Here is a 21,466-nt window from a genome sequence, read left to right as displayed (position 1 = left end):
GGGTATTTGAATTTTGTGGAGAAGATGGCGAAAAATTTAAAAGATCTGAAGTTCTACAGTGGCTTAGAGGGCTGTTAACACAGTGTATTGTTTGTACTATCTATGTCATCACAGGCTAGAAAGGCCCACAAAACATCTACAGCGAATTGTGAGATGCGAGGGGAATGCTGGAGAATATCATTGAAAATTTATGGGTGTTTTTGTTCGATTAAAAAATATGTTGGATATTGGATAAATTAAATGCCTAATGTGTTAGTGTGTTTGGTTATATGGACTAATTTCATTTTGTGGATTTTTATCTCTTCAGTTGCGATTCTTGTATTTGGCCACATGGAGTAATCTCATCTTTAAGTGGATTTTTTAGTTGATATTTTTGTGTCTTTTATTGGGATTGTTGATTAACACATGTGGGTTTTAGTTTAATAGCAATTGTGATTCCCATTCGGTTGTATCATAGTGTTAGTTAGTGGCAGTGCTAGTTTTAGACATATCCGTTTAATGGTAATTGTGATTCCCAACCAGTTGTATCATTGTGCTAGTCAGTGTTAGTTCTAGACACACTTGTTTGGTATTGAGGGAGATTGTTAAATTTTGGATAAACTAATAGTCTAACAGCAATTGTGATTCCCAACCTATGGTATCAGTGTTGATTCCCAACCGATGGTATCATAGTGTTAAGGTGCTAATTCCATCCACTTGGTGTTGGGGGAGATTGTTGGACATTGGATAAACCAACTCTCATGTAACACATCCAAATAATATTGGGGAGAGATTGTAAAACATTAGATAAACTGAGATTGTAAAACATTGACATTGGATAAACCAACACTCTTTGTAACACACTTAGCTCGTACTGAAGGAGAATAATAAACCTTAGATAAACGAATGCTCTATGTAATACACCCAAATACACCCAACTATTATTAAGAGAAAATGGTTGAACATTAAATAAACCAATACTCCATTTGTATTTCAAAACATAAACATGTGTGTATTTCAGAACATAAACTAACTGCGTATCACCTGCGGGTTGGTTTTGGTATAAAGTGATAGTGATTCCCAACCAAATATACGAAGAGTAAATTTATGGTTTTTTTTTTTTCGGTCGGATTGTCAAATATAGAAGGGTTTGTTCGTATGATTACGGGAGTATTGTTACGGGAGTAGAGGATAAGTAGATACATGGTGGTAGTCTCCGGGCCGCTGTGTGTTTTGGTCGAAGGGGCGGCACACAAGCCAAGGACCGGGCAAGCCCCACACGCCCGACCCTCTCCTTTATATATACCAGAAACCTGCAGGAGCACCCTTATAGATTGAATCGATCTGGAGTCGGGTGGTAGCTGCTTGGGATCGATCATTAATGGGAAAGGGAGGAGAGATTTCGTGCCCGGCCGGCTTGACTGCAGAGAAACAATTAGTCCACAAGGTTGAAGAAGTGTACAAAAGGCTAATAAAGCTGGAGAGCCTCTGCCCTTCCAACGTCGTTAACAATCTCTTCACCCAGCTGGTGCTTCTCTGCACTCCGCCGAGCACCATCGACGTCCGGTCACTGAGCGAGGCGGAGCAGGAAATGAGATCGAAGCTCATCTGCCTGTGCGGGGAGGCCGAGGGGCTGCTGGAGAGCCACTACTCGGCCATCCTCGGCCAGTTCCGGGATCCGGTGGAGCACCTTGCGACTTTTCCTTATTACAACAACTACAGGAAGCTCGCCCGGCTCGAGTTCGGCATGATGATCGACAACGGGGTCCCGGTGCCGGAGCACATGGCGTTCGTGGGATCTGGTCCGCTGCCGCTGACGTCCCTGGTGCTCGCCACGGAGCACATGCCCTCCACCCGGTTCCACAACTACGATCTCGACCCGGTGGCCAACGCCGTGGCTGCCCGGCTCGTGGCCGCCCGCCCGGAGCTTTCCCGCCGCATGGCCTTCCACACCTGCAATGTCATGGACGCTGCCGGGCGGCTGGCGGACTACGAAGTTGTGTTGCTGGCAGCACTCGTTGGCATGGATAGGCGAGGGAAGGCGGAGGTGATCAGACACCTGGCGGAAAACATGGCACCCGGCGCCTTCTTGTTGCTCAGAAGTGCTCACGGCGCCAGAGGATTCCTTTACCCGGTAGTCAACGTGGAGGATCTCCGTGGCTTCCACGTCATCTCGGTCGTCCACCCGACTGATGAAGTCATCAATTCCGTCATTCTCGCCCGCAAATGCTAAAAATAGCACAGTGATAATAACAGTATTCCTCCTCCCTTCCCCGCAATAGACATACGTGTTATACGCGTTTGTGCCTTAACGGTCCGGAAGAATTTAGGTGGAAGAGCGTATCTCGTGAAGAGTTATTCTCCCTTTTTCACGCTATAAACTACGTATTATTAATTTTGTTGTTCAGCCTGTGATCTGGTATCTGATTTTTGTTTGCATCAAAATGGTATATTTGATCAGATGAGTCCAGTATTCGGTTTGTTTGTAATCTTTCCGGTATTTGATTCGCTCCAACTGTCACAGGAGGACGATGCCTAATATAATATAAATATTAAAGTTTAAACCCTTAAGTTTATTATACAACATTTCATGTTTGTTTGAAGCGGATAAGTTATTGTTTTTCTGTTTTGTTTTCTTTCACGATATTTTTTCTGGTTAATTTTAATCAAAATCCGAAAGAAAAATTTTAAAATTTGAATTTAAATTGTTTAATCTATATAATTCGAATGACCCAAGAATTTTTTAGGATGCTGAGTCATCTATGCATTCAAAAATCTATTTTAAATAACAAAAAAATCACATTCTTACTTGAAATTGTATTGCTCAATTTTAGTAAATTTATGTGAAAATGACTATTTAGTAAGTTAGGCTACACCTAATAATAATAAGTGTGGGGTAGCAAGCTAAGTGTGCTTGACTGTGGGGAAAACTCCACAGTTAAGTGCCTTGAGCCAAAGGCGATTTGGGAGAGTGACCTCCAGGAACTCTTGGTCACTGGGTGCAAGGCCCAGAAGTGATGATTGACGCTATGTGATTCATTTCACTAGTTTCAATCCCACTTCTTCAAAGTGAACTATTCAAAAATCAAGAGAAATGAGTCATTTATCACTACCTCTCATGGAAATGGTCATAGATGAGTAACTTTCTTAAAGCAGTTAAATCCCAAAAAATGATATCTAAAATAATGAATTAGATTAAATATTTTATTAACATCGTGTGATTTATTTCACTAGCTTCAATCCCACTTCTTCAAAGTAGACTATTCGAAAATAATGACAAATTAGTCAATTATGACTACCTCTTAGGAAAATGGTCATAGATGAATGAATTTCTTAAAGCAATTGAATCTCAAAAATTGATATCTAAAATGATAAATTAAATTAAATATTTTATTAACATTATATAAAATAATAATTTAAAATAAGTAAATTATAATAGTAATGATAAGAAGATATTTTTTCACATGAAAACCACTAATGTTATTAATACATTCTAAAATGATTTTAATATGAAAAATGAAAGACGTAAATGTGATGTAAAAGTTTATCTTTTAATTCTAATATAATGTTATGAATTTTTTTGTAATTTAATTTTAATATGATAAGAATATTAGAATCATGTTTCATGATCAATATTTTTTCATTTACTTCAAATAGGACAGTAATATTAGAATTATGTTTAATGATTAAAAAAATAAGAAAATATGTTTTTAATGAGGAAAATATGTAAAATTGATATTACAAATTTGTTTTTCACTAAATTTTTATGGTAAATTTATGCAAAAAAGTAGTCTACGTCAATAATTGACATAAAAATGATGTTGAATCATTACTTCAAGGAGTATGTTTTAATAATTGTGACATATCTCGATTTCCATCCACACCACATTTTATTAAAAACAATATTTGGTATTGTTTTCCTGTAAATGCATATGTATAACTTCTAGAAATGTTTATCTAACTAATAGAAAACATTGAAACCATGGATGCCAAAGTAACACAACAACAACAACATTTAACGAAATAAGGCATGAGTTAAACACATCATTCAAGCATTTCAACATAGCATTTAAATTGTAAATAAAAAATAGTGAAAATAGTTACTTTTAATATAAATTCACAACTAAGTGCAAACATTGGAAATTCCACCCAATCATAAACACTACTACTCCATTTCTCTTAGTAGCAAATCACCTCGTAGCTGAGGCTATGAGTCCACAAGGACAAATAAGCTCCTATGGGTGTCTACCATCTACTTTCACATCTCAATACCCAGTAGAATCATAGTAATGTGACTCCTAGAACAATTCATGTTGGACCAAAGATCACACTGAGAGGCGGGGTTGAATCAATGTGAGAGAAATTTAACCTTTTCACAACTTTTCATCAACTAACAATTATGTACCAATGCATCATATCCATTTGCAACATATAAATAAAAAAAAGTAATGCATCAGTAAAACATCAAGAAGTCATCACATCAACACAAGTAGGCACAAGTTTTTACGTGTGTTATCACTTATGAAAAACCCTAAGGTAACCTCAGAACCTCTTTTAGTTTGAAAGCTGGCCCTTCAACCCGGAGAGGGATCTCTTTATAAAACTCAACTATGCTATGGTAACTGTAATAGAAGGTTTTCTGCAATTGAGTTCAGTGGCTAGATTTAAATCATTGGATGAAATTGGTTGGGAAATTTTATAAAACATACCACTGGGCATGGAGTCCAGTTCTAAAAAAATGAGGTTACAGATCTCATGATCAACCTATAAAAAGCATGGCAGCAACAAATACTTTGACCGTTTCAGAAAGTGGAAGCAGAAAAGTGAACTGAGACAGAGTTTATAACTGACTGAAATAACAAATGCTAATGGTTGATAATACAAGAAAGAAGCATAAATGAAATCCAAGCTTAGAAACTAACATTCTTAGACATGGAATAAAGCTTGTATTACAAAAAGGAAGACTGACGTGGAACTACATCACATGAGTTTTACACAAATTTCTCGTTAAAAACTGCAAATATATTCAAGACTTCTCAAATATGCGAGATGAAAATATATTTTTTTGATTAAATTCCAACCCTTCTTCATGCTTCATAAACTATTTTATAGAACTTTAATCAAACTAAAAACAAGTTTCTAGCAAAATTTAATTACAAAATCTAAAAATAATAATGTAATTTATCAAATACATGCGTATAGAAAACTTCCTAATCCTATCTGCATCTAAAGATCATGTTGTTGTTGGAGTCATGGCTAGAGATAAGGATCAGCAAGTCGAATTTGGTGAGGTGGCATCCAAGTCAACAACTGTCCATAAGATTTTTCATCATGAAATCCTTAAAAATAGGGTGCATTGATCCCTTCAAAAATATAAAACCATGATAGGTGTTAGAAAACTGAGAGAGTTTTTTCTAAATGGGTTCATTCTAGACAAAAACCTCTTTATTTTTGGTAAAATTCGTTATCATTTGTATAGTATATGATTTTGAAAACAATTATTAAAACAAGATTGTAAAATTCTGAAAAACAACCATTCAAATATCCCTTCTAATATTTCAAACCATAACACCTGTTAGAAAACTGAGAGAGATTTTTCTAAATGGGTCTGCTTTGGACAAAAATATCTTTCAATTTCATAAAATTAGTTTTCATTTGTCTGGAAATCATTCCCAAAATTATTGTGTTGTACAGGAAAAATAGAGTTTTTAACTAGCCATTTTTATAGAAAAACGTTGATAAGCCCATTGTCATTGTATTCATGTTAATTGTTTTTATGCAGTTGATAAATGTTGACAATCCCATTGTTAGTGCATTGTTCTGAAGAAAAATTGTAAAACCATCCATCAATAAGCTAATAATCTCACTAACAATGATTTCCCTGTTTATTACAAATAAAATGTTGACACTAAGACTGTCAGCATTTTCACATTTTTTTTTAAAGATAGTTAATGTGATAACAATTGGCTCCACAAGGATATTGTCAATCATTGATGGCAAAAAGAACCACATAGACCAAAGGCCTGATCCATTGGGCAGCTCCCAACCAGTAACCCTGCAACTTGTACATTGTACCACACTTCTACACACTGCAAACTGAAAACTGAAATTGAAAGTTGTTATAAAACATGCTCAAAGTGCTAAGCTTATTGGCACACCAACCCATCCTAAAATGCTAAAATAATTGCTTAATCAATTAACACAAAAATTCTAATGCAACCAATCTAGTAGCTTTTCAAATACAGTCATTTTTTTACTGTGCTTCAAGAAAAACAAAACTGGACAGTATAGTAGCAAAGGAAACTCATGATGTAATTTGTATCCATGGCGAAAAATGGCTAAAAATTAAAACTGAGAAAAAAAAAAAAGCCTCCATGTAGTTAACAACGAGTTTATAAAAATGATGATCTATCTGATGACCGTTAACGTATTGAATGATTGGATAATCATGGTTGAATTTCTTAGATCTATTTTCTATTTCAAATTCATAATCCAAAACAGAAAATTCCCCTCTCAATAACAGAGGGAAGTAATATGTCTTTTCTTTGTTGTTGAGAAGAAATTCCAAAAGAATGATATTGATATGGAAAAGTTTGTTGATCCTATAACATTGCAAGCTCTATCTGAATTTCCTTGGAATACTCTTCTAATAAATGAATCTTTTCCTCTGAGCTACATTTGCATGAGTTTAAATAAGAGGACAAAAATGCATAATTTTTTTTTCCACTTCACCATCTGTATACCCATCATTCCATTCTCTAAAACCTTGAATGGAAACATGATCTACTATAGATTATTTTTTTTCCATCCATGTTTCCAAGAAGATGACCCAAAAGCTTGTTATGGACTTCACAGACAAACATTCAATCCAATTTCTACACTTCCCTTGTAATGAATCATAAAATAATCTCATGTATACATCTTCACACTTGACTTTAAGAAGACCAGTAAAGTCACAAAAATTTGCAATATGTTTCAAAGTTAGGCTCAAATCATCACCACTAAATTTTGGTCCATTTCTCATAAAATATTCATCTTTGGGTAGATGATTAGGAAAACTAGGAATAACTATAAAATTCAAACTTGCATACCTTGAAACAATAGTAGCAGCATCTGAGTTCTTCATTGGCCTAGTGAAATAACCATTGAATCGTCTGAGCTATGAATCCTTCTGACAATGGAGTCACCATGGAAGCTTCTAACTCAGGATTCTTGAAAATGGAGTCGCTAGAACAAACACCTTGTAGTGAAAACTGACATGATCCAAATATTTTTTTTCCCTCACATATATGATCTTCAACAATCAAATTGTTTGGGGAAAAATATGCCTTGCATTCCCCGAGAACGGTGCCAAAATGTTAACACTTAGGGAAAACCATGGTTGTGGGAAAAACCTTAAGGTAACCTTAGAACCTCTTTTAGGTTGAAAGTTGACCCTTCAACCCAAAGAGGGATCTTTCCGTAAAACGTAACTACGCTATGGTCACTGTAGTAGAAGGTTTTCTACAATTGAGTTTGGTGGCCAGATTTAGATCATTGGATGAAATTGGTTAGGAAGTTTATAAAACATACCATTGGGCATGGAGTCCAGTTCTAAAAAAGTGAGGTTATAGATCTAATGAGCAAGCTATAAAAAGCACAGCAGTAGCAAATCCTTTGATTGCTTGAGAAATTGGAAGAAGAAAAATGAAGTGAGACAGAGTTTATAGCTAACTGAAATAACAAATACTAATGGTTGATAATACAAGAAAGGAGCATAAATGAAATCCAATCTTAGAAACTAACATTCTCATACATGGAAGAAATCTTGTATTACAAAAAGGAAGACTAACAAGGAACTACAACACATGAGTTTCATACACATTGCTCATTAAAAATTGTAAATATATTGAAGACTACTCAAATATGTACCAGAATGAAAATATGCTTTTTGATAAAATTCCAACCCCTCTTTATTCTTCATAAATTGTTTTATACAACTTACATCAAACAAAAGACAAGTTTCTAACAAAACTTAATTACAAAATCTAAAAATAATAATTTACTTTATCAAATACATGTATATAGAAAACTTTATAATCCTATTTGCATCTAAAAGATCATGATGTCTTTGGAGTCATGGTTGTAGATAAGGATCAGTAAGTCGAATTTGGTGAGGTGGCATCCAACTTAACAATTGTCCATGAGCTTTTTCCTTACGAAATCCTGAAAAATAAGATACAATGATCCCTTAGAAAATACAAAACCGTGATAGTTGTTAGAATAAAAAAAAGACTTTTTTCTAAATTCATTCGCTTTGGACAAAAACCTCTTCCAGTTTCATAAAATTCATTTTCATTTGTGTTATAAACATATTTGGGCACTTCAACCCCAAACCTATATGTCGATAAACTAGGGCTCCTCAAGCCCTAAAAGAGTTGTTTCATACCCTAAAAGAACATGGTCATCTGATTACAATTCCCCAAAAGTTCCACCTGAAAAACCATCCAAAAATGGCCTAAACTGAACCATACTGACTACTACACTGGCCAAGTGCGATGCATACTGAGTGATACACTACTCAGGTGTGATGCATACTATTTAGGCCTTCTATAGGGTGCGATGGGTGAGGATGGACAAATGTACGAGATAGTTTGCTAGGTGGTTGCTCATGGAATCTTCTAGAAACCTCTCCTATGACACTTGCCTCTCTGAATTTTCCCAAGGATGAGTAAGAGATCTAAACTTTAGTTATCTCTCCTCTTGTGGAACCAAATGTAACAAGTGGAATGACACTAATCAGAACCCAGAGATGACTCACACCCTTACACACATCTATAAATGGATCCCTCATCTAAGAGATCCAGAGGCCGGAATGTTGTGAATTGCAAGGAAGTGTTAATAGTTTGTAATTGAGGAAATAGCATTGTATTGTTGGTGTGATCTTTCTATTTCATAAGGTGAAGAGGGCTTGATGCCAGGAGGATGATGCTGGATCAGACATCTGGGTTGTAATTCTCCCTTGTATTTAACAATGTTCTTTAAGTTTTCTTCCATATAATTGTGCAATTGTGAATGTTATCATTTGTGAATGCTATTGTATGTTCATTATATATTTGATTCTGTAATGTTTATGATATAATAGATCAAGATGCTTTGACGGTTCTTTGTTACTGTGTTTCTACAGGTACTCTCCAAGCGGGATACGTACAGGGAGGAGTTTCAAGCTTTGTTAAGGGGGAGAGAGATCAAGCAAGGGATTAAGCAGAAGTTCCAGGTTGGTTCCATTACCTTTCTCTTATCTATTAGATATAGGAGAAATCGTGAATTGCTTTAAACTATTGTTTATAGGGTAGCTACCAAACCTAGAGGGCTAGTCGCTCGAAAAGACACTAGTTTTCCCAGAAACAAATTGGCGACTCCGCTGGGGATTGAATAGATGTTTGTTTGTTGCTATTGTTTGTTTTATAAACTATAGATAGAGTTTAAAGTCAGCCAGGTAGCCTTCGAACTGCTCTTTCTCTGCAATTTCATAGTAGATGAATGCTACTTTAGTCAATCTCTGGTTTAGTTTATAAATTAAACATTTGACTTACAAGCATTCTAGATGCCCTTTTGGTAGCTTAGTAACCTCTCAAGACATTCCTCTGTAATTTTCTCTTTACTTTCCATCATAGCTCAGCTTAACTCACTGAAAAAAGCTGTACATCTGAGCCAAAACCTTCTTCAGTTGCGCTCCCTGGCCCATCACACTGTCTGTCACTGTAAATTAGTATGCATTACACCTCCTGAGTGTGCTAAGCGCGATGCATCCCTATTTCTGTGAAGCCCAGGTGTGATGACAGACTGAGCCTTTTTTCCATTCTATAAATTGAGGGTTTTTGTCCTTGTTTTCAGTTATGTTTAGTTGTTTTACTGCTTATGAACAGTGCCTCCTTACTGAAGCTTGTTTGCATCACATAGATCAGCCTCCATTGATTAGGATTAGTGAATTTTTTTTGTATTTTTCATTATTTACAATCCTTTGTCGAAAAGTTGTTTAAATCGATTTGTCACTTTGATGCAAAAACTCTCGTAACTGTTGTTTTGTGTCGAAAAGAGAAGTGTCGTGGATTCTTCCTTCCCTGAATAGTCGATTGAACTTTTCATCAGGTATTTGGTTTGATTTGGTGATATTCGAAGTGTCAAAAGCATTTTTTTAATTCAAAATTGAAAAGTGTCGTTTAGTCTTCCTTTCCATTTTGAAAAAGAAATTGTCGAAAATGTCTCTTTGAGTAAAATATTTCAGATCTTTGTTACACTTAGTTTTCCTTTTTGGAATTTTTCACATTAAGGAGAATGAAAAAAAATACATGCATTTTCATTTGCATTTAGTTTTTGTGCGAAAAATGATTTAGGAAAATGCACTAGTGTGTGCTCTTTGCTCTTTGTTTGAAAGAATTATAATCTTCTTTCCCTAGTAGCTAGGATTTTCATTGCTCAAAATAAACAATGCTTGTTTATCATTGTAGATTGCATTTTAGGAATTTAAAATCATCATCACGTGGTGAACCATTGAAAGGCAAACTTTAAACAAGATCGATTTTAAAATAAATCTCAATGAACTTAACAACGCTTTGGAACTTAATACAACATATCTATAGGTCTAGGCTAGAGACGTGTTCTGGCATTGTAAAAACTAGTAACTATCATTTTCATCAAAGGTTGGGTGATTTGTCCTCCTTGATACGACAAGTGCTAGCACAGACTTGTGCTCCCCATATCGTCGTGTATATATTGGGAGACCACAATAGGCTTATATCCTTTGTCCATAGGAAGCTAAGTCTATCGCCTTATTGATTGCAATGCACTGAACACAACATTCGAGAAGATTGACTATCGTACATAAGTCCTTGGTAATTTCTCTTTAATTTATCACCAAGGTTTATTTTGCAGTTTTGTGATTGGTTTGATAATCCCTCTGTCTAAATTTCCAGAATAGTCACTTTCTTTTCTTTTCGACTCTTTAAAAGAAAAGGTCCATCTGAGCACTTGTCACATCAGGCTCATTAAAAATCGAAGGGGACTAGAGTCATCTTTAGCTTTTTCTTGACTCTTAAAAAATGAAAAATAAAAGTTGTGTCAAAGCATCATTAAAATTAATTAAATTCGGAATAACATCCTTGTTCCTTAGTTGATCTTAGGTTGAGATATATGGAGTCCACCAATCAAAGAATCCCTCTCGAGGGGAATCCTAGTCCTTTTACTTCTTGGGGAAATATTGGTGCTCCTCATATGGCTACATTATCCCTCCCGGGACTTACCATTGGCCTGCCAGTATGGCTGTTCTCAACCTCTGTGGTTCAAAATACCGTGATTCCTCAGCAATCAAATCAGCATCCAATTGATACTAAAGTTGACCCTTCACCTTCTTCTTCGTTTGTTTCTCCCTCCCCTTCTTCCTCTTCGCTTGGTGAAAGTAGTGATGCTAGTAACTAGGTGGCTGAGAAGAAGAAGAAAGGGAAGGAGAAGAAGAAGAAGCAAATTCAGCAAGGGGACAACCATGCTTCATCTGGTGAAAATCCACACATTAAAATTCCTAAACCCAAATTTCCATGCATAATTTGTAGAGGAGACCATTTTCATTGAGATTGTCCTTGCTTTCCTCGGATCTTAAGAGAATGGTCCCCCCATTCACACCAACGACTATCATCAACCTCTGGTGATCATGTTGGTAATAGACCATCAACTAGTGATAGTGAAGTTCACGGATAGAAAGGAAAGGTCAAAGTTCCATGTAGGTTATGTGAATGTAATCATTCCCTTCACCGTTGTCCTTTTTTGGATGAAACCAAAAGAGCATTAGATAACCGCCCTGCTTCACCACAGCGATTTCCATCTGGTTACCAGAAACTCTCCCCAAGTCCTTCACTAGTTGAAAAACCGACTAACTTAAATCAACTGTCGGTCAAAATCACTCTCTCTAAAAGTGAAACTTATGAGTCTATACTCGACCAAAGTCAACAGGTCGAGGTGGCACCCGACCCAGTTTTACCTTCAGAAAATTGTACCCTTCCCAAAGAGAGTGAGAACGATACCGTTCAAATTCTTTTTGTTACATCAGAATCCGATGAACTTGGGGGAAATCTACCCATTCCTTCGCAATAGGAGGAGAATCCTCCAATTCTTGAAACTCAAGGGGTTAATACAACCATTTATTCGGTACCCCCTCCAAGTAGTCTAGTCACTTCCTTTGATTGGAGTTGACTAGCAAGATCCCGCCTTCCTTCTTATGTACCTTTCCGGATCATAGTACAAGTTTACAAAATGATCGTATCTAGCACTATCATAGATGAAGGGGCATCACTGAGTATCCTTTCCTCAACTGCTTGGAAAGCGCTTGGTTCACCATCGCTTATGCCTGTTACACAGAATCTATTAGGGTTTAACAAAGGAACCAGTCAACTGTTAGGAATCCTTCCTAAGTTTCTGATCACTTTGGGAAGGAAAATTGTTCACCTGAACGTGATGGTAGTCCCAGGACCATTAGATTACAATCTACTCCTTGGATGTGATTATGTTTATAACATGAAGGCTATTGTTCCAACACTCTTCCGAGTGATGTGTTTCCCACATGAAAGCAAAATTGTCACCATTGACCAACTTTCATTTCCCTGTTCAAGCATAGCTCCAAGTCAATCATCATCCCTAAATGGTCCTTTTATATCAACTATGTCTCTTCAACCTTCATTCCATCCACCTAATTGCCATGAGTAGTCTGGTGAATGTAACGAAGCTTAGGGGGCATGCACCCTTATCTATTCTGTGGACAAACCCAGTTGAGAAGATAAGTTTCCCTGTAGGTTATGTGATTTGTCTGACACACCATTCACCTTTGTTTATTTTGCGAACGAAGCCAAGGAAGTGTTTTGTCTATTCTGCAGACGAAACCATCCTACCTAACCTCAGTAGTTTCCATTTGGTTACAGGAGAGTCTCCTTTTCATCATGCTGGGGGCATGCAAACCATTTTTCGATTTCATTTTAATTTTTCAGTTTTTAGCTTTTTAGTTTTGACATTTCTAGCTTTTTAGCTTTGTCGTTTCTATCTTTTTAGTTTTAAGCTTGCGTAGAAATAGAAACTAGTTCAAGCATATCTTTCTGTTTTAAGCTTGTAAAAAAATGAAACTGAAACCAAGCATAGTTCCCCCAGGGTTCAAGCTCGTTAAAAAATGAACCCACCACCTAGTAAATACCCTTTGTGATTGCCGTTCTATCAGCCTTTTGAGGCTTGGTTGTGTACCTCCCATCACCTCCATTCTTTTGGCCGATCATACACTTCCACTTGGTTGTTTACCATTTTGAGGAACCGTTGCAACGAGTGGTCTTGTTAGCCTACCTCTTCCCAGAAATGACCATGTTTTGAGAAGTTCCAAGATTATTCAGAACCAATTGCTACCCTAGACACCATTGTTCCTCAAAATCGAGTCCCCATTAAACCCTTTTCAGGCTCGTTAAATATGAAAATATTGTCGAGCAATTGGCCTCTCCAGCTCGTTAAAGTGATTGGAAATGCCATCCCTCCTATATATTTTAATCTTTTTTTGGACCTGAGGGATTATCTCACGAAAAAGTTTGAGCACTTGTCTTTTTCAGCTCGTTAAAGTGATCTAAAAGTCATCCCTTTTGTATTATTTTAATCTTTTTCAAACCCAAGGGATTATTCTACGAAAAAGAACCTCTGGAGTTACCTTTTCGTACCTTTTCAAACTCTCTAAAAATGAAAAGGACTGAGTTATCCTTGTCATTAAACTCGTTAAAACAATAGCGACAAACTTTTCCACCCAGACAAGAACGAGTTTCACTTTCGCTAGACTCTTTAAAACATAGTGACAGGTTTGCCCGAAGGGAAAATTATAGAACAAGCATATGTTATCCTCCTCAAGCTTGACAAAAATAAAGAGGTACTGGTTAGCAATGACTTGGGAAAAAGGGAAGAAAACTTGAAAACTTTATGGTAGCAGGTCGCTCTTGAACATGACACTTTCACTTCATCTTCGTAATTGAGTTGGGTTGGGTTATTCCGTTCACTGGTCGTCTCACCATTGGTCTTCCACACCATCCATTTTTGGGGTTAACACTACCAATTCATCTCAGTGTCACCGATATGTTCAAGAGAAGTCATTCAGTTGAGAATTATCCATCTAGTTAATGTCTCATCCACTGCAATACCTTCATCTTTCATGACCGCCATTCCTGAACCTTGTGTTGTCAGATCGTTTTCACCTCTAGAAAACCATTTGCTTTGTTTCGTGTCGTAGATGTGGGATACATCAAGGCCCTCCTACGATGAGTCACCTCTTGTAGACATCAGCTCGTTATTCAAGAAGTTGACGTAGAAACAACCCTTTCAGTGCTTTGAAGCTTGCATGCCTCAATGACAAGTTTCTCACTTCCGACAACAGGTTGACATCAACGGCCTTCGACCGAAAGATTTTACGTGGTGTTCTACATCGGATCATATATTCACACCACATGAATTGTGCTGTAGTACCTTGAGGGTCATCATCATTATCAGTGATTCCTCTCACGTCTGTTAATAGCTCACATTATTGGCTGGTAATAAGGTGATGTCTTTCCATATTCGACTTCAGAACATCTTTTCACATGGATTAACTTGTACATTTGGCGAAGATTGAATGAGTTTGAAGACCCCAAATCTAGTTTCATCCATCCAAGCTGCAATATATTCAGGGATATAAAAGCATCAAATGTACAAAGACGCTGCAAAGACGGTCAACCAAACCAAGGATGATGACTCTACATCTGAAGAATCACCAGTCTGCATCTGCTAATGACTATCTGATCTATGTACATGAAATGAATTTATAAATTTGAGCATGGGAATGCCCGCCTCAGCTAGATCATGAAAAATTATTATAATGATGTGATGTATTGTATTGTATTTTATAGAGGTCACCTTCTAGTTTCGAAACCTTGGATCCTCATGATAAAGCATTTCACCCGACATCAAGATTTACGACTTCATGCTTTAGGGGGAATCTGTTATAGACATATTTGGGCACTTCAACCCCAAACCTATATTTCAATAAAGTAGGGCTCATTAACCCCTAAAAGAGTTGTTTCATACCCTAAAATAACATGGTCATCTAATTACATCATTCCCCAAAAATTCCACTTGAAAAACCATCCAAAAATGGCCTAAACTGAACCATACTGACTGCTACACTGGCCAGGTGTGATGCATACTGAGTTATACACTACTCATGTGCAATGCATACTATTTAGGCCTTCTATAGGGTGTGATGGGCGAGGATGGACAAATGCTTGAGACAGTTTGCTAGGTGGTTGCTCATGGAATCTTCTAGAAACCTCTCCTATGACACTTGCCTCTCTGAATTCGCCCAAGGATGAGTAAGAGATCTAAAATTCAGTTATCTCTCCTCTTGTGGAACCAAATTTAACAAGTGGAATGACACTAATTAGAACCTAGAGATGAGTCACACCCTTGCACACATCTATAGATTGATCCCTCATCTAAGAGATCCAGAGGCAGGAATGTTGTGAATTGCAAGGAAGTGCTGATAGTTTGTAATTGAGGAAAGAGCATTGTATTGTTGGTGTGATCCTTCTATTTCATGAGGTGAAGAGGGCTTGATGCTGGGAGGATGATGCTAGATTAGACAACTGGGTTGTAATTCTCCCTTCTATTTAATAAAGTTCTTTAAGTTTCTCCCATATAATTGTGCAATTGTGAATGTTATCATTTGTGAATGCTATTGTATGTTCATTATATATCTGATTCTATAATGTTTATGATATAATAGATCAATATGCTTTGATGGTTCTTCGTTACTGTTTTTCTATAGGTACTCTCCAAGCGGGATAACTACGGGGAGGAGTTGCAAGCTCTGTCAAGGGGGAGAGAGATCAAGTAAGGGATTAAGCAAAAGTTCCAGGTTGGTTCCATTTCCTTTCTCTTATCTATTATATATAGAAGAATTCGTGAATCTCTTTAAACTGTTGTTTCTAGGGTAGCTTCCAAACCTAGAGGGCTAGTCACTCGAAAAGACACTAGTTTTCCCAAAAACAATTTGTCTAGGATATGCTTTTGAAAATAATTACTAAACCAGTATTGTAAAATTCTAAAAACAAACCTTTCAAATATCCCTTCGAATATTTCAAACCATAATTCCTGTTAGAAAAATGAGAGATGTTTTTCTAAATGGGTCTGTTATGGATAAAATCCTATTTCAGTTTAGTAAAATTTGTTTTCATTTGTATGGAAATAATTCCCAAAATTACAATTTTGTATAAGAAAAACTAAGTTTTTAGCTGACCATTTTTACAGAAAAATGTTGATAAGCCCATTGTCAGTGTATTCCTGTTAATCATTTTTATGTAGCTAATAAATGTTGATAACCCCATTGTCAGCACATTGTTCTGAAGAAAAATTGCGAAACCATCAATAAGCTGATAATCTCATTGACAACAATTTCTCTATTTATTACAAATCAAATGCTGACACTGAGATATCAACATTTTCTGAAATTTTTTAAAAACATAGTTAATGTGATAATAACGTGGAAACCAATACGAGAGAAAACCACATATTCTTATTCTTCTTATTCTTCAATTCATTCCATATGTATGCAAGCTTCAACCTATTGGAGGCACCAAAACCCAATTTATGCAAGCAACTACTTGCAGTGGGCCATAACCTAAATGAGGCACCAACCTCAAAATTGTGCAAGTAGATACTCATTGTAGGCTACAACCTTATTGAGGAACCTCGATGATGAGTAGCCTTTGACCTTCTCTAAGCTCCAACCTGATTGAGGCACCAACCTCAATGATAAGTGAGCTTTGACCTGCTCTAGGCTCCAACTTGATTGAGACCCCAACCTTGGTGGATTCACTCACCCCCTTCTTCAACTCATTGTGGACCTCTTTTCAAAATATTTCATACTAGATCCACCATCATCTTCTGTAATTGTGAATATTCTCTCATAAAACTATAACAACCTACAACATTGTTGTCACCACCTACACACACTGTCACTACAATCACCGCAAACATTGTCAATATAAGCATTGCCACAAACTGTCATATCAATCACTATCACTTGTTGTAACACTAATGTCCATACTCTACTCCGACTAATTCATTGATCTAGTCATATAAACTCCTTCTCAAAACCTATTATCACCATATATCCAAAACCATAGCAACTTGCTCATATACCCTCAAAAAAATGCGATAGAGATTTGTTTCATCAAATATATGTCAGTGAGACTTTCCATACATCTAGAACCATACACCTCTAAGCCTTGATTACCATGCTTCTTCCATAATACAATTTGGACCAATAATGACCTAATAAACCCATAAAAACTATATAAAACAATGTATTAAATCAAAAGTTCTATGCCTCTTCCTGAGCATGGTTCTACATAATGTCGATTTTCTAGTGACATATCTACAAAATGATCTTCTTTGATTTTTTAACAACGCAAAAAAATGATAATTATAAAATAAAAAGTAATCTAACCTATAAATCTGCATGAATCGAACCTCCAAGCTCAAGCAAATGACCAAAGCATCTTACCACTCTTGGTAATCAATGTTACTTGTTATGTTATACTCTCCAATTCATTTAATGTGCTTAACCCGAAACAAGTCAAGGATGTGGACCACTCTCGTAGACAGTCCGCATTCAACTAACATGCAAACCATGCAACTGAATTCTACTGTGTCAATGTGACGTTGTCTTAAACAATGTATTACTCTACCCTTCAGATGTTATTCAAAGTCAATACTAATACAAGAGACAACTCAGCATATCCAATACAGAATTAGTTCAAATGATGTGTCAACGACAATTAGGCATAGGGAGGCATCCCACTTCCACATCTACTCATTGTGCCACGCTAATCCTATGTGTCAGTTTATTTGACAACTCTTGACATATGTTTCTATGTGGCCATATAGTCCACCAAATCATAGCAATACCAAGGTGTTCTCATGGATCAGCTCATGGCTTATCCAATGTTCAATGTCCCAATCCACATTGCAAGATTTATTTCATCATAAGTATTTCCTTCTTGCATAAGTAAATTCCTCCAAATGTCACAGGACCTTCACAATATGTAGCAATAAACTTACCCTCTACTAGCATACACTGCAATATATACAACTTAAATAGAATTCCAAAATTCCACCAAGAGAAAAATCAAATATAGGCATAACGTCACTGGAATTGGTTCATAAAATAACCATAGCTTCAAATAGTGAACTATAACCAAGAAACTGTAGACCATTTATAATCAAACCATAACTACTAAACAATGAACCATGAAACAATAAACTATAACAAAAAAAACCATAGACAACTTCTAAACTCGAACTCATTCTTGTTTGTATTTTTGGCATCATTTTTGGCATCATATATATATATATATATATATATATATATATATATATATATATATATATATATATATATAGACACTATGTGGTCCCATGACTTGGAGGGCCGACGTGGAACCAATTGTTCTGCAGACAATCCTTTTTACAGACAAAAATGATCCCTCTAGTCCTATGGAAGGATCTAGCAACAAACGAAGACAAATATATGTAAAATTTCCTAGTTTATACCAGAAAACACAAACGAGGATAGATGACCTACCTCACTCTGATGCTAACATTTGTTAGTGTCATTTTTTATTCTTTCATTTCCAAACTCAATCTCCTCTTCACAGTTATGGATGAATACCTACAAGGAAGATCATGTGGATACAACAAACATGTACATAGAAAAATTCATTCCAATAGAAACCATGTAACAGATTAAGGAGTATTACACTAAATGAGAAATAATTGACACATTTATGGAAAACAAACACATAATGTATTATTAATAGATGGTAAAGGGAGAATTACAACAACTTAATCCTTGATGGTCGAAGCCTCCTTTAGGCAAGTTTCCAAGTCCTATCCTTAACCTTCAAGCACTCCTTTTTCCTTATCAAAATCGACAGCAATTGGGCATAGTTCAGCACTAGGAAGGAAACCAATCATTAGCCAACCATTAGTGTATAGAAGGGATCTCATTTATAAGGAAGGAGAGGGAGTTGAGGATCCATGAAAGGAGGGAGAAGTTTCACATCTCAAGGGAAATATCTATGAAAGTAGGATCAAGGATCAGGAATGGGAGGTCTCATTCCAATCTTCATTCACCTGTAACCAGCTCGTCATTCTAGATACTTCTAGTAAGAGAAGATTCTCCTTCATTTTGGGAAAAACTGCCTCAAGAAGACCATCGTGGATTTTCTTGATAAAAGTCACGTTGACAATGTTAGGAGAGTATTATGCAACAAGTGATCAGCATGGACCACTAGTTATAAAAAATGCACTGGTCTTGAAAAACAAGGTTTTTGACAAGTTCTTCAGAATTATTTCAAGGCAAGTCTTCTTCTTTTCTTTAGGGATGCTTCTGAACATGTTTCATGGTGAATACACTAACAAATTTCATCATTTTGCGAAATTTGTGGAATTAATGACACAAAGTTCAACACTTCAGGATACGAGATGGGGAGTGTGACAAAATAATGTATAACAGATGCCCCCTAAAGCATGAAGGTAGAATGGGAAGTGATGGTTGAAGTGCTTTACAAGCCAAGGAAAGGACTTAGAGAAACACTATCAGGAGACCTACAAATCAAACATAATATAATATATTTGACATCTCTGATGTAAGTATGCCTAATAATACATCTTTGAGTAGGCATCTAACAATACATGAATCCATGGCATGGACATAGCCATATGAATAGAAAGGATTATGTTTATGAATCCACGGCATGGATGCAACCATCCGAATATAAGGGATCAAGTGTATGATCATGAATATTTAATAACTCCATGTATCCTGGATTTATCAGACGAAACCCAAGGTCTTCATCTCTATCCCGATCCAACCAAAGTACGAATCTAACCATGTGAATAAATGTGTCGGAGTCGAACATGCTAGAAACCATCTATTACCAGTCAATGATGTAAATTGTTAACAGGTACGAGAGAAACCACCAATGATGGCGATGGCTCTTAAGGTACAACAACAAAATGCACAAGTGTGAACAATGAAGCTAAATTCGAACGCTTGTAGAATCATTCGACCAAAGTCCCGTGATGTGAACCTATTGTTGAATGTGAAGAACCTATCATTAAGGTATGCAAGCTCCAAGGTATTGAAAGGGAATTTCTAGACCATCTTCCTAGATAATGAGTTGGAGTCGACATGAAGTGATCCGTCTAGGGAGGGTCATAATGTTTCCCACATCATCGACACAAAACATAGGATTTTTCATAGTTGGAAAGAGTGATTCAATATTGATGCAGAAAAGACAAATAAGTTTTCAGTGGTTTGAATTGTAGAGGGAACTTCTCTTGAACATATCTACAACACGACTCCAGAATTTGGCAGAATTTGCCTCAAAATAGGATCATAGGTGATCATGAAAATAGGATATAATTAGATGAGAGGCAAATGGATTCCCAAAACCCAGTAATTCAAGTGACAAAGTGAGGATAACCCAAACCCAACATGAGATATGGATAAGTGTCATGTTCAAGAGCGACACACTGCCTTTTATACAAAATACATGATATGTGCTTCCTTCAATTTTTCCCAACTATTTCTAGCAAGTACCTCCTTATTTTTAACATCAAGCTTGAAGAGGATACCATATGCTTGTCATATAAGTTCATCCTTCAGATGAATCCATCCTAGTATTTTTAACGAGCCCTAGGAATGAGTAGCTTAATCTTGTCATGGTGACAAGTCCTTCGTCATTTTAGTTTTACGAGTCCAACGAAGGGGTAACTCGATTCCTTTTTCATGTTTAGAGATTTTGAAAAAGAGGCAAAAAGAAAACTCTAGATGTCCCTTTTCGTAGATATTCTTTTAAGTCCAAAAAGGTAGAAAATAATACTCAAGAGAACCTCATAGCCATGTGTGACTAAGGTATTCCTTTTTTGTAACTAGTCTATCTCAGTCTGGAAAAGGGTTAAACTTATACTGAGTAGACATCTTTTCATTTACTTTTGCGGGTTCAAAAAGACAAGTGCTTGGCAATATTTTCATATTTTGAGAGTCAGAAAAGAGCTGAAAGATGACTCCAAGGGGGTTCCTTTTTCGTTTATTTTTTACAAGTCCGAAAAAGTGATAAAATAAAACTCGATAGTTCATCCAAAATCAATTACCATTGCCAATTAGTAATAACCTGTTGCTACACATGTGAACAAATGTTACTTGGTTCGAGAAAAATATACAAATATAGGTAAAAATATGCCCTAAATGGTAAAAATACTTTAAAAAGTTTATATAAACTCCAAAAGTAAAAATAAAATTACCATTTTTCATTTTGTGAATTGGAGAGCACATTTTTCCCTAAATTCCCTCGATCTTCAGGCAAGGAGTGTGATCGATCCAAGGCACCATTTAGCG

At 36.3% G+C, this 21,466-nt stretch overlaps 1 protein-coding gene across 1 annotated transcript; it reads left to right on the top strand.

Annotated features, from left to right (window-relative positions):
• Nucleotides 1-1,128: 1,128 nt before the first annotated feature.
• Nucleotides 1,129-2,555, top strand: LOC149247337 (nicotianamine synthase-like). Its single transcript, XM_089458175.1, has one exon. The coding sequence runs from the start codon at nucleotides 1,361-1,363 to the stop codon at nucleotides 2,210-2,212; it is 852 nt and encodes a 283-aa protein (XP_089314301.1). The 5' UTR covers nucleotides 1,129-1,360; the 3' UTR covers nucleotides 2,213-2,555.
• The last annotated feature ends 18,911 nt before the right edge of the window (nucleotides 2,556-21,466 follow it).

Source organism: Pinus tabuliformis, chromosome 7, assembly GCF_031772625.1.
Source record: "Pinus tabuliformis cultivar Carrire ecotype Pingquan chromosome 7, CPIR1, whole genome shotgun sequence".
NCBI classification, from domain to species: domain Eukaryota; kingdom Viridiplantae; phylum Streptophyta; class Pinopsida; order Pinales; family Pinaceae; genus Pinus; species Pinus tabuliformis.
Note: the sequence above shows the minus strand (reverse complement) of the source record. Positions and strands in the feature narration are given on the sequence as shown.